At 37.7% G+C, this 14,747-nt stretch overlaps 2 protein-coding genes across 8 annotated transcripts in view; both read right to left on the bottom strand.

Annotated features, from left to right (window-relative positions):
• igsf9a (immunoglobulin superfamily, member 9a) overlaps window positions 1-11,816 on the bottom strand; it is a 25,905-nt gene extending 14,089 nt beyond the window's left edge. For 4 of the 5 annotated variants that reach the window (XM_081702530.1, XM_035535214.2, XM_081702532.1 and 1 more), the window contains exons 1-5: window positions 11,679-11,816; window positions 9,520-11,275; window positions 8,071-8,166; window positions 6,066-6,154; window positions 5,659-5,853 (exon numbers count right to left, since the gene is read on the bottom strand). In XM_081702530.1, coding sequence (XP_081558656.1) covers window positions 5,659-5,853; window positions 6,066-6,126 — 256 coding nt within the window. In that variant the 5' untranslated portion in view covers window positions 6,127-6,154; window positions 8,071-8,166; window positions 9,520-11,275; window positions 11,679-11,816. The remainder of the gene's footprint in view (window positions 1-5,658; window positions 5,854-6,065; window positions 6,155-8,070; window positions 8,167-9,519; window positions 11,276-11,678) is intronic. The other variant, XM_035535215.2, reaches the window with a different exon arrangement.
• On the bottom strand, window positions 11,420-14,747 carry tmem230a (transmembrane protein 230a). Of its 3 annotated transcripts, none has more exons than XM_027008559.3 (4): window positions 14,683-14,747; window positions 13,809-13,907; window positions 13,588-13,710; window positions 11,420-11,987 (listed from the first exon to the last, which is right to left on the bottom strand). In XM_027008559.3, the coding sequence occupies exons 2-4, from the start codon at window positions 13,902-13,904 to the stop codon at window positions 11,847-11,849; spliced, it is 360 nt and encodes a 119-aa protein (XP_026864360.1). In that variant the 5' UTR covers window positions 13,905-13,907; window positions 14,683-14,747; the 3' UTR covers window positions 11,420-11,846. The 3 variants fall into 3 exon arrangements, with proteins under 3 accessions (XP_026864360.1, XP_026864350.1, XP_026864369.1); XM_027008549.3 differs by having other exon boundaries at window positions 14,596-14,711; XM_027008568.3 differs by having other exon boundaries at window positions 13,648-13,710; window positions 14,596-14,711.

The raw sequence follows: 14,747 nt of genomic DNA, 5'->3' as shown, positions 1-14,747 counted from the left end.
GGAAGTGCTGTAACAAGTCCTGTGGTTTAAGGCGTGCAAAACAAAAAGCTTTCCTCTCTGCCAGCAGTTTACATAGTCTTCCATTATACCTGATTCAGATTCATGATCTTCATGATTCAGGTTAGGTGAGTCAGTTGTATTTCAACTGGTGGCAGTGAGAACAGGCTTTGACTATTTGTCTATCAAATACATGCACATTAAAACTTATTTGTTTGTGTGGTTTAGTTTCATGTGGCACATTATATGGTCAAAAAGTGATTAAGAAATTGTCTTTGATAAGTTGTAAAATGAAAGAAATATCTGATATCTAGTCTCTTAATAGAATCATAATCCTGCAATCAGGTAGGAAAGCAGCTGTGGGGCAGTGGATCACTGAACTAGGAAGGCACTTCTCTAACAGAGTTACAACACATACGCAGAGGATCACTGAACTAGGATAGCACTACTCTATCAGAGCCACAGCACATGCACAGCTTGGCTTTTGTCCTGTTTGTGAGACTGAGTGACGATGGTAATAATTAACCAGGTCCCCAGAGTTAAGGAAGCCCTGTGGAATTCAGCTTGTGATAACAGCAACACCACATAGCCATCCACTCAACTATGTTTACTCTGCCTCACAAGGAAGTCAGAAATAAACTGCTCTAACTAGCCTGTCCACACACACATATTTGGTTTATATTCCATACTGCAATAAAGCATTGTCATAGTACCAGGAGCCAGTGGTTTGGATTTCAATTTAGTTGCCTTGGGGACAAGAGAGGCTTAAGAGGATGCAGGCTGCTCAGGTTACCAACTATTAGTGCTGGGATAATGCCTATTTAGAAATGTCAAACGTGTGTGTGTGTGTGTGTGTGTGTGTGTGTGTGTGTGTGTGTGTGTGTGTGTGTAAGTGTGAGAGAGAGAGAAAAAGAGAGAGAGAAAGAGAGAGAGAGAGAGAGAGAGAGAGAGAGAGAGAGTGTGTGTAAGTGAACGATGAAGAGAAGGAGACTGAAGCCTGAATAACAATAGAAATGTTCACCAGCAAAAGAATGACTAACTGGCAAACATCTTCAAATGTTTTTGAAAGTTAAGGCAAGGCTGACTTAATGGTTAGGACAACTAAGTAAAAATCTCAAAGCATTCAAAGCAAACAGTTCCCTATTCAGCAGTCCAGCTTCAAAAGAGTAAGAACTTATACAAACACATACACACGTGTGTACATTGCACAGTAGGGATGGCTTTTCCGAGTGATTAGTCACACCATACTGCACAGAGCAAACTAAGGATGCACAAACAGTCTGTTGCTAAGCCATGACATGCTGAATTCTAGCGACAGCCATAGATCAGTGCCCTACAGGAGCAATGCTGTGTGGAAATCTAGGATAAGGAGTTTAGGATTAGGTTAATAAAAAAATGTATACTTTTTTAACTCAATGAGGTGAACTGAGAATATACTCTCCTTTAGAGGCACACAAGGGGAGGGGAATGGGGTAATAGAGGCTACAACCCTGGAACAATTTGGGGTTCAGTGTTTTCCACACCCAGCAAAAAGAAAAGAAAAGAAAAGAAAAGAAAAAGAATTTCCAGTATCCCAGTGTGGAACTAACTGTTGCACTAATTTGTATCCAGCTGCACTAACAGAAGCCCTGTGTGATAATTAAACACTGCAGCAGTTCTCGATTGGAAATGTACCTTGACTACTATCGTGCAGACCTTTCACCAGGTTCATATCACATAATGCAACTATATCATACACATATAAGTAGTGATCATAGGTCTGCAATCGCCAATAATGGCTAATATGTTTCCAGTACTTTGCAGGAGCAGCTTTGATTAAAAAAAAAATCTTGTGGGGTCAAACATACTGCAGTGAGGATTTTTATTTTTATTTTTTCTCACATCAGCAGTCTCCTCTTAGATAAAATTATCAAAGGAGGATGAGCTGGAAAACCTAAAAGCACTGCCAACATTACCAGCATTGTTTAACCCAGGAAGGATTGTCATGGTGTTGCTGAAAATATATGGCTAATCTATTGTTTTGCACTACCTTAGACTAACTTAACCCACACAATACTACCCAGCTGCTGTCACCAACGTCTTTTGGCCTGAGGATGTGAAACCAGGAGCCTGTAGAGTCCCCCCACCTCTTCTGACACTCAGTCATTGTGTCGCTCCGTCACTCCCTGGTAAGGGTTTCTCATTTACAGACTCTCCAGTTTCAGTTAGCAGGAGAGCAGATAAGGTTTCACCCTATGCCACGCCATCCATCAGATTTGTTGCCAATGTGCTTTAAGGTGTTTTTGTTTGAAATTTGAATCAAACAGGGAGGGGCTGGGTAAAAGGCTCAAAAAATTCAAAACAACAACAAAAAAAGCTCTGAAAAGGAGGGGTTTAGTGAGGGGGAGAACAGAACCATGGGATAGGGGTGTTCTCTCTAAATGTGATAGCCACTCAAACATAGAATAACTGAAACACAGAATTAGAATAAATTAAATTCTATTTTTATGCACCCAACATACTCCAACAAGCATTGACATTCTAATGTTAGCAACAGATGATTCACAAAAGTAACTGACAAGTCAAACAAACCATAACTTAATGTTTCTTTGGTCAGAATTATCAGGCAAAGATTCTTTACCAAACTCTTGTATATAGCTACATGTTTCACACTCAAGCTAAGCATATACTAGAAGACATTTAAAACTCTTTTAAAGGCTGAAGTCTTTGTGTGTGCAGTGGTGTTCTAAAAAAAAAAAAAGGCTATCAAGAAAAAATCTAAACTTTGATTTCTGAGGCATACCCAGAGTCCCCTCCATGTCTCTCATCTACCTGCCAGAGATGATCCTGTATCTGCTTTACTACTTCTTTAGCTCACCTTTTCATTGTTGGCAATGTCACGTCAGTATTTGCATGAGCCAAGATTAAAAACTCATGATGATATTAAATGTGGCTGATTTTATTGGAATGTCAAGACAAGAAAAGAACAATTTAAGACAGCTATCCTAACCGCCTTTACACCAAACGATCAAGATGATAGGAGTGCACCACAGTTATAGCAAAACTCATCATTTTATTCTGACTATGGAAATTTGTCTGGGGCAGTGAAACCAGCATGTAAGGTGTAATGCCAGCATCAATGTCACTTATTTAATATGCATTTTCAGCCTCTGGGTTTTTGTAATAAGTATGACCATATGGTATATGGGTGTCCATAATCACTTGGGTCACATGAGCCTGAAACACATTTTATGTAATATTATAACAATACTTATGTACAGTACACTTGTGTGCATGTATATTTATATTAGCATATCTATGTGTTTGTTGCTAAGAAATGCAACCAGAAAAAAGCAGATGACATCCTAACACGAAACAAAACACTTAACTTAGGGCTGCAATGATTTTTTCCCCTCAGCATAAAGGAAAGTTTATTATCACAGTGAAAATGTGCAGTTCAACACTTCCAAAGCATCTGAACCACTACTTTATTCAATTATTCACAGGATATACAAAACGAATAATCAGTTCAAAGTCTAGCTTTCTGCAATTTTATTACTGCAGCATTTCACTACAGCATTTCACTACAATACACCTGTTGTCATGTGTGAATTTTACTGTAACACAATGACACTTGTCAGCAAGCATCAGTGATGGCATTCTGTGTGTCAGAACTGACACCTGAAATGATGTATAGCCTAAACGGGGTGAAATTCACATCAAGCTCTCCCTCCTCCAAACCTCATACTATCCTTTCACTGTCCCCTGCAACCACCACTGCAAAGGAGTCATCTTCACTTCACTTAAGTCTCTTCACTTCACTTAAGTACTTACGTCTGTTTAAACCTTCTGTTGTTTAAACAAAACAAAAAAATCTCATCTTGTTGTTATAGGAGAGGCCAAATCATCCCAGACATCCATGTCTTTAATTTTGTTGTTTTACTCAGAAAAAAAGTGTTTTGTTTCCCAGTTTGGCAACATTGAAAATATGTGCTCAAATAGGAATTAAACTTGACTCTAGAGAGCTGCTTCCACTGCAAAGAAGACAGAAAAGGAAGCAATCGTGTATTTTAATATTCCTTTTCTAGTAGTCAGTTCTAGCTTTTTAGTCCTCAGAAGAATAACTTTTGAAAACCAGAGGGCTAATCATCAAAAAAGAAAACTCCATGGCTAGAGCCAGATTGCAAGGTGGTGATTTATTTATAGAACCTTTAAATTAAAGCAGCTTTTCAATAGCAACAGACATAGTGCCATAAACAATTTAAGTAAATGTATAAGTTGATATGTAGAGCTGTATGTCAGAGTAGATACCATGCAGAAATGGTTGGATCTGGATGGCTGAAAAAAGAGTACTTAAGAGTACTTATTGGTACTTAAGGCTTGTTTAGCATCATCATCTCTGCATAAAAGGTTTTAATCATCTGTCTGGGTAGAACAGCGAACTGTTTCTCTGGGAATAGGTAAACAAAAATCAAAGTAAAATAACTGCAATCATGTCAACTGGTCACATCAGCTGCTATCTATTATGATGACACTGACTTCAAACAGTTCTATAATTTCCCTGACAGTAAATGAAAGCTAGACTTAACAATTAGAAGAATATCATTCAGTCATCTCCGTGAACTATTAATCATATAATCATTGGTCAAACTGAGCCTTATAATGACCCTTATAATAAGATGACTTTATCATCTGGGTACCAGTCTGACAGACAGGTACATAGCTCGCTGCGATCTCCACAGAGTGTGTGAGGTCAAGTAAGTGTTTCTGTGGCCTAATGAAAGGCCATGTGGTTGAACCCTCCTCCAGCCCACTACAAATCTCTCGCAAACCCAGTAGCTTCTCATATTACTACATTACCTGCCCTGCCCTTCCACATTACGACCATTGTCTGTGCCCTTTCAGGAAAACAAGGAAGAAAAAACTTTTCCTAGTCTACTGAAAGACTCTTTTACCCAGAGAAGGCTTTGTGTCATCCCCAGAGCAGACAATACGGAATTATTCAATGAGATGAATAGCAAACAGATCCCACCAGACCCACAAGAGTATGGTTACAGCAAGCACACACAACTCAGCAATGATGAAGTAACAAGATAGTTATAAGCTAGAGGTGAGCCAAATTTATGAAACTAGTATTATGATATACATACATCCCCCAAGTTATTAGATATTAGAAACACCTTGTAGGTGTACAGTTGAAAACTCTAGACCACCTGTTTCTGCATGCATCATTTAAACTTACAGGCCACTGCTGGAAGATTCATTTTAGTGGCAGATGACTCTTATCCCACCATGTGTAAAAACTCCAGAAACACTGTTGTGCCTGATACACCCATTACCATGCCATGACCCTGGTCTGCTAGCCAAATAATATCTGATCAGCAGCAATAGTCCTGTGGTCAAAAATTGACCAGTGAAGTGGATAGCACATAGCAAAAACATTGTTAATAGCAACATGTGGACTATAATCTTGAAATCTTCACCCATTCAAAATATATTTATAAGACAGGACCATCTAATAAAGTGAGTAATAAGTATAGGTGTTTATATTAAAATAGTTGATGAGTATATATGTGATCAACTTAAGCTTGCTGAAGTACATTGTTAATGCCTGTGGAATATCTGATATTTACACACGAACTGAAATAAATTCAAAAACTGGCAAAGGTTTTGGAAACTGACCTTCATAGTGTGGATGGATACGTGGCACATATGTTCCAAACTTGATGAGGACAGGGGTGTCGTAGCCCTGGCGTACCCACTCCACCACATAGAGGGTGGCTGTTGGGCCTTCAGATGGAAGAGCCACATTGCATTTTAGCAATGCTGAGCTCCCCTGTTTCCTGTGCACCACCAGACCCACACCACCAGATACATCTAACACAGCAAGGAGGATATATTACTTATACCAAACACTGCCAGGGGTGTATAATACAGTATAAACTGTGCTGCAGCAGTAACCATATCATTTCACTTTAGCGATGATGTTTATAGAAAAGAGGCAGGAGCCTGGAGGTTACTGAAGTCATGTATGTGAGTCTTTGTACATATTCATGTGTATGTGTGTGTGGTATAACAAACAAACTCACCAAATAAGCAGACCACAGCAACAGATATGATTACAGGTAGATAATGCCACTTCAGTGCCATGGTAAAACAGCCATATGTCACTTCTTTCCTGAAAGGAACATTCAGGTCAAATTTTATTCAATGTTCTTCTATCCACACTCACTACTCACACTAAAACATATTCTAATTAAGGTAATCAATGGAAATAGCTTTTGGAAAATGCTAGAATCAGTAAACCAGTAAGTATTACTTTGAAAACATTCTCAAGTTTTTGATGCTGTCATTCTGTAGGGGACAGTCAGAAAGCTTTCATCCTTATTATTATGTCATATGTTTATTATATCTGAACTGCAAAAAGTAATCTCAAATAAAAAGCCTATTTCCAAGATGTTTGGGTATCTAGACTTAATGGCTTTCATAAGGCAGTGTACATGGGACCACTGTATAGTAAATACCATAATCATCAGCAGATGAAAGCAGAATATGTGACAGACAGCAATTTGGACAGTTGAGCTGCATAGGCCCCTAATGATGCAATTCATGGAAACTCAAAAGTATAAAAATAGTATGCCTATGTTTGTACATCTGTATAGTGATCATGTATGATCTATACTTATGAATAAAAAGATTAAAATGGTTTTGTCCATCTGAAAATGGCTTTGTTTTATGAGTACATATGAGTCGTAAAACACATATTTTACAACTCATATGTACAGAAGTTTACAGTGTGCTTAGATGAAAAACTGTCACCTCATGTGCTCGAAAATAGCATGGATTCATAAGAGAAATTTCTTTTTAAAAACACACCTGCTCAACCTCACCAGATGCTAGAAAACAGGTTCAACACACTAACAATTCCTAATTTTTGAGCATTCATTCTATTTTTGGACTCCAGTTTTACACTGTGCTCCAGATATGTGAGTACATACAGTTAAAAGAAACATCTCACAATTAGTGTGTTGGGGATTATTTTAATACATCTAACTCTGCTATTAATTGGCCAAATGCATCCCTGAACCCACTATAGTCTGGTAATACAGTCATGGAGTTTATAGCACCATTTAAGGCTAAAGTGCATCAAAACCCAATCTGTTTAATGACTGTGCTAAAGATCAAGTAATAACCTTAACAAATTCCAGGAACAAAGGTTGCATCTCTTGTGCATAATAGTGTTGTCTATCATCTTGGTTTCTTCCAACACATTAGCCACATTAGAACATTATGCAATCTATTATTTTTTACTTTATACATATGTAAATGTACATGTGAAAGTGGCTGGTGTGAACAAAGACAAGGACAGGTTCAAAGTCTATTACAAGGTACTAATAATTGCAGACCTATATGCTAGGTATTTTGTCTCTATAAGAAAACAAAGGAGATGTCAGTAAAAAAAACAAAAACAAAACTCACATCATACTACAGTACAAGGGACACTTGAAAGAGGTCCTGTCTTTGCACAAGACAGAGAGAAGGACAAAACAAACAGTAGCATGATGTTTCTAAACCACCTGTAGTCATTTGTCCATGGTAACCACTTTTACGTTTACCCATAAACATTCCACACACAGATGCCAGCCCATGCCAAGTATGTTAGTGTAGCTACTCAAACACTTGCTCACAGAGCGAAAGGAACAGCTGAGTGGAGCCATTTTGCAAGTTCCCTGCTGAAGCGATCAAATATTTAATCAGCCAAATGGGTAGGTCTGTAGAAGCCAGGGATGCTAAACCTATTTTCCTTCACTTCAGTTCCAGTAAAAGTTGGTGCCTTCAACTCATGGCCTGAACAGATCTTACAGCCTGATGTACACAAAACATGTTTATAAAATATTTCCTAAATAACAGAAATTACAGAAAGAGATTACTTGGTGCCCACTTTCTGCAGAAGACACTAAAAGCTTTAACCGATTTAAATGGGATGAAATCAGACACAGGTTTTCCCAAGATGCAGTGACACAATGTGACACAATAACACAGTGACACAATTCCACATAATAGGTTTCCAAGAAGAGAATACATAACACTCACTGATTTCTTCTAACATATAGAGGAAGCCTTCCACTTCCAAACCAGCAGGGAATGGGAGAACCACATGCAAATCTCAATGGTGCGGAGGAGGGGATTCTGAATGCAAACATATAAACAATGTTGCTGAGAGGTCAAACAAATGTGTCTCAGTTTCCAAGAATGACTTCTGGACCTTTAGATACTGTATGGAATCAGCAAGAGAGATGGCTATACATTTCAAGGAAAAAAAAAAAAAAAAATTATATATATATATATATATATATATATATATATATATATATATATATATATATATATATATATATATATATATATAATATGTATACATTAAATATATATTGGAAAAATATATTAGCCAGTGTGTTTATGTTTGGTGTAATGCAAGATGCAGGCAGTTCATGTAAGTAGCAGCTCATTGCTCCTTTGCACTTCACATAATCCAGAATAATAAGAATATATGATGCATTATGTCTTAATTTCCATATCATGGATACTTATTGCACTTATAACTGGCTGTATTTTGTTGCATTTATTATTGACTGAGCGTGAATAAACCATGTGACCATACTTGATATAGCCATAGCAAGCGGTGTAAAAGAGAAACCCAATGGTTCTGACCGTCAATCCAAACCTGAGTTGGAAGTTAAAGTTACACCCATACGTCGATAATACAGTACAAATATACTCATATTAGCAGATGTCTTCTTTAACTTGAAAACAGATGATTTACCTCCATTAACGACTATGTATAGTCATAACAAGTATAATTAACAATCTTGAGCTACCAGAGTGACTGTTAGTGAACCCTGCTCTGTAACCTCGAGAAAAAGGATAACTGATACAAGCTAAGTTTTCTTAAAAACGTCATCTCCAATGAATATTTCAAAAACCCTAATCCAATCTGTGGGACAATCATGCAATTATTTATTTTCACCATAAGTGCAGCCGTAGGCTTAAGTTTCAATCTCTAACCCAAACACCAAATACACACTGAATGCACCATCTGTGTATATTCTACTGCCAATCTCACTCTTTTTTATTGTCTCATTTTCTCTACTCTCTCTCTCACACACAAACACCAGAAACATTTGTCAAAATCTATTCGGCGCGTGCGTCTTAGATGTAGCCTGAGTGCGAGGACTGTGCATCTGAGATCAACATTTGTCAAAATTAAAATGACGCATTTTTGTTACATAAATATAATATTACTCAGGTTGAAGATATAGTTTACTTTGCGATATTCAGACGGCAGACCCTTGCGACATATATCTTGGTATTGCCTATAGCTTTCTTTAGCAGTTAGAGCCACATCAAGAAGTAAAGTGATACATATATAATGTTAGTACGCAGAAAACTACGCAAGAAATCACATTTTTCGAAATTGAATGATACATAGTTCGTTATTTCCGTAATACATATTAAGATAAATTATTTTAGTCCGTTACTTACGTATGCTTCAAATAAACATCCTTTTGAGAACTTTCTTGTAAGGATAAAATGCTTTGCGATGTCGGAATTAAACAAAATCTTTGTCAGAATTGTCCACATAAGATGTTTCCTGTATCGATGGCGATTATTTTCAAATAAGAACATGTAAAATACGATATCCCCAAACTGCTACCAAACGCTTTTTATGTACTTTTAGTTATGATATAACTAGGCATTGCCGATTAAGACGGCCTGTATGTCTAAACTGTCCCACTCATCTCAGATCATAGGCCAGCGTTGGGTATTCGCGTCAGCGGCTCAAGTACCTCCACCGTACTTCCTTCTGTTCCCATACACCGGTGCACGCCTTACTTTCATCTCCAATGAGAGAGAAAGTGGTTAACAAAACATTCACAGCAAATATCTGAGGTCAATTCAGTTTAAAACAATAATTTGCTTTATCTTTATACATATTTACATGCATTTATATTGTATATATGAATAAAACTAAATCCTATCTGAATGTAAGAGAAAGGAAACACAGCAGACTATACTCATAACTGTCTGTACGAGATAGAGCATCTTATCTGTACACATATATGATAGTTATACCTAAAGTAAACATCCCATGGAGTATGTTTATATGGACAACATGCATTTTTAATCCCTCAAATACATTCACCAACAACTTTGTAGAAACCTTGTAGGTGTAAACATTTTATGCAATGCACCATTAAGGTCATCCTCCAAATCTTCATCAGTAGTATAATTATTATCACAGGTGTACTTAGCAACGGAGCACTGATGGTTGGATATGCAGATTTCAGCATTCCAGAAATTACATTCATTGATGAGTTCCAGCAGCACTTCTAACCTACTTAACCTACAGACAACACCTTCCACCATGTCACTGTGACTACTTTGTTTAGAATGGTCCATTTTGCAGTCCACTTGGTATTTTACATAATCACTAGCTATTACAAATTCCTCATATGTGTAACATATAACAAGCAAATAACACAGATTCCACTGGGAATTGACAGTAATATGCCTTAACACTAATTGTTTGCAACCCACAAATATACTTTTGCACAATAAAACAGTAAAGTATTGCTGTAGAGTTAGGAATACTTCAGAGTAGTCGCCGTTTGCCACCAGATGGAAGTAGACGACTGATGGACTTTATAGACTTTAAAGAAGCAATTTCACATTATGAAATAGTCATTATATTGGTATCTAGTGTCCTGGATGTTTCAGATATTCCGTACTATTTTAAAACATGGCCGCCCCCATGTGTGGCCTGCTCTACGGAGCATAAATTGGTTCGTTTGAGGGTTTCAGAGTAATTTGTTTATTCTTATGTGAGCTGCATTTTAAAGACAAAAAATGTAAAAATAATCACTTTTGTAAATATTGTTTACCACTTTTTAGTAGTAAAAATAACTTATTGCTCATTTAAGGCAAGGGTATTCTGAGCAAACTGAGCTTAATAAATAAAAACAAATAAATAAATAAATTACTAATACATGTCATGGTACGGCCACTCCCCCAAACGCCTCTGTATGTGTTCGTTAAAGTGGCCACACCCTCCCTGTGTCTCACACCTGCTCCTCATTATGTCATTAGTATACATGTATAAAAGTCTATAGTTTACGCGTTTGTGTTGTCGGTGTTTTGATCTCGTTAGCCTGCGTGCTAAATGTTATATGTTCAAATAAACATGTTCTTGCGTCTGCAACTTGTCCCCGCATCTTGCTTGAACAACCTCATTACAAACCTATAAAGACAAATACCACAAACACTTTTGTATTATGAAAACTGTTTGCTGAACGCATTTTGGTGTTTTCAGAAATGTTTTCACTAACACAAACACATAGCTACTGCATAGCTTTATCATTTTCAAACCACCAACCTAAAGTAATAAGTTCATTATAGCAGTTTAATCTCTCAAAACAATACCTCTCATTGCAACTATATATACATGATATAAAACTCATAAAAATCTCATTGGAGCATGTACACAAAATACAAAGAAGACCTTGGCCATTTATTGTTTGGCTTTTCATGCATAGGACTAAATAAATATTAGTTTGCATAATATAGATGTGAATTGAGACTTTGATATAATAAACATAGTACATCTATGCAGCATTGATGAGTGTATACTGCCTTCACTGTACCTTAGAAAAGGAACAGCTGGTTGCTAGATCACAGCTTGAAGGAAAATCAGTGATCACAGAGAAAATATGAAGGCACATCATGCACATTCTGCAATAACACAGCAAAACCAACAGTCATACTTCCAGAGCTATGGGATGGTTAGATGGGCCATTTGGCATGTATTAGGTTCAGTCATCAAAGTCTGGAATGTCATCATAGGAGTAACCACGGTAACCCTTGGAGGCATAGTAGGCAATCCTCAAGTGATAGAATCCAGGGAGAAATATAAGGACTCCAATGATGAGAACTGGAATTGTACGATCTGGATACTGAGGAACAGGGATAATACCACTTTAAAACTACAATAATGACTCAAGGGGGAAAACATCCAAATACATGGACAGATTTGTAAAGGGTAACATGCTCAAGGACCTAACAGAATGATTTGATAAAATGCTGCCCCATCACCCTATCATGTGAGATAAACAGCTCGACAGGTCCCTCAAGAATACAAAGAGAATGAGAAAGAATACAATAATAGGTCTGAAAAAGCCCTGACCTTGCTCAATGATGAGGTAAATAAGATACAAACCCATTTTACAAAACCTAGCCCTAGATCTCCTTTTGGCAAAAGAGGGAGACATCTGCAAGATCATTAATGAAACATGTTGCTTTGACATCCCTAATTACTATAACATTACTGACATCATTTTGCACGTGAAGGCCGCTATTGCTGAGCCTCCACCTGCTGATGATTCTTGGTTCAGTTGGCTGATGGGCCTTGTCGGCCCTTGGGGATCTTGGCTCATAAACATATGTTCGCCCATAATCCTGATCATTGTTTTGATTCTTGTTTGTGGCCTCTGTTTAATGTCACTGCTGTCTTTTTTCATAACTCGCATCTCTACCTCTGTGATGAATCATGCTAATGTTGCCTTGGTGCCTGCATATGAGAAAGGTCTATATACTGACATATGATTCCTGTTGGAATCAAAGGGGGGGAATGTTAGACACTGGAGCCTTTCTGTCTTCAGGCACCCAACGCAAGGTGTCTGCTCATAAGTCATGACATGACTGCATGACAGCTAGCTGGTCATCCGCTCCCTCTTCTTGCATACTTTACCCCTCTCTTTGTCTTTCTCTCTCCCCATCTCTCTCTATGCACAGGAGTGGCTCATGGCTCACAAGGGAACAGCTCATGGCTCAGTCATGCAGAGAAGATCTAATCTTTACTAACCTTGCTTCTTTCCCTTCTACGTAGACCCTTAGAACATGACTCACTTTTCCGCGTCAACCTGTAGATTTAGATAGTAGATATATACTCTGTATATATATATATATACTCTGTACTTTCCTCAATAAAGTGGAACTCTCTTGATTCACTACTCTGGTGTCAGTGTCTCTTGACTTCCCCGGATCTGGCTACAGAGGATGGAGGGCAGAGGATAACTTAGAGGAGATCGTCACCTGCAATGAATGGATTATGAATTATTGAATTATTGTATTCATTCTCATCTCTAATTTCTCTGGAATATTGGCTAGGTGCTAAGACTAGAATTCTAGCTTCCATCTAGCCACATTATTCTAGATCTATTGTTACATGGTCATAAGAAGATTATTTCTTTACTTAGTGAATTAATTAAACACAATCAAGAAAAAGTAAAAATGTTTGGCTGAGAGTACCACCATCTGTATGGTCAGGCTAATTGATCAGGATTTACTGTGCCAGTTCCCCTCTGGATATTGCAGTGGATCAAGACCTCAGTGTGGAACTTACAAAGGTTCGAAGAGACATGCTACTGGCTTGCGCTCAAGACTTCAGTTCTGCTGATTATCCCTATCTGTCATCAAAATGACTTCTGCTGACCTCAGTTGTTACAGGTTATCAAAAGCTCCATGTTTTGTTTTGTTTTTGCCTTGCTAACTTACTGAAACATGAATGTACCCGGCCAAAAGCAGAGATCCAACAATAATCAGTAAAGAACCAACCAAGAACAGGAACACTGCCAAGGCAATGGCTTTGTATGGTACTTTGGGTGGGGTTCTCTTGAACTGTGAAACAAATAAATAAAAATAATTATGATTCATGATAAGATTAATATGTGATTAAAATCACAACATAATCCTGACAGCACCTCAGTACCTCTCACCTGCAGATCGATATAGCCTTCATCGCTCTCTGCCAATCTTGAATATTTAACGCTGTTGATTCCACCGCCGGCTGTGCCACCTCGCGAGGGTACCATAATCTGGAATCACGGTGTGATGACACAACAAAGAAAGAACGACAACAATAACAGAAACTACAGTGACAGGAACAATGTGTATGTTCTCATCAAAGTAGTCCACATTCTACTATATACTGCCATAAAAATGTAACTAATATAGTAATATTGTACGGCGATGGAATCTCTGAGGGGTACACAAATTAAAAGCCCAACTACTAATTAGTGCATCACTGGCTATTCTTATTTTCATGAATGCATGTAGTTCCACACGAGCCTGGGCTCGGTGCCGCTTCATTTTGGCTACAGCTTTTTTCAAGTTAAAAAAAAAAACTTCTTCAACGAACATTTTGTCAGTCATTTTAACACTTCTTAAGGTTTGTGTTTAATATGTCTAAACTTACAGATGAATCGCGAGCTAGCTTAGCCTAACCTAGATACTGTTCTCAGTTGCTTTCTCGAGGACTTCAGGATGTAACTGATCAACTCACGTTTAAAACCTTTATCGACATTTACACCGTTTTGAATATTTAATGTTAGCAAAGTAACCTACTGTACTAAAAAGCTACATAGCTGGCTATCATGTTCAGTCAACTAGCTATTTTACAGATGTACCGAGCATTGTAATGTTAGCGTAGCTACCATAGCAGAGCTAGCGAAGTTTGAACATTATTTTTAATAAGTTACTGCACGAATATATTTAGCAACTGACTGTGATTGAAAGTGGTAATAGTCTCGTCAGGTTGCTGAACATCAGAGGTGGAAATATGCTCCCCTAACAGCCTAGACAGCTACTTACTTCTGTATTCTCTAGCTACATTGTTTACTTCCTGTTTCCGACATTGGAATAGCATGTGAGGGGAT

Source organism: Electrophorus electricus, chromosome 19 (genome assembly GCF_041902795.1).
Source record: "Electrophorus electricus isolate QZ-2024a chromosome 19, ASM4190279v1, whole genome shotgun sequence".
NCBI classification, from domain to species: Eukaryota; Metazoa; Chordata; class Actinopteri; order Gymnotiformes; family Gymnotidae; genus Electrophorus; species Electrophorus electricus.
The sequence above is the reverse complement of the archived record's forward strand: the minus strand, read 5'-3'. Positions and strand labels throughout refer to the sequence as shown.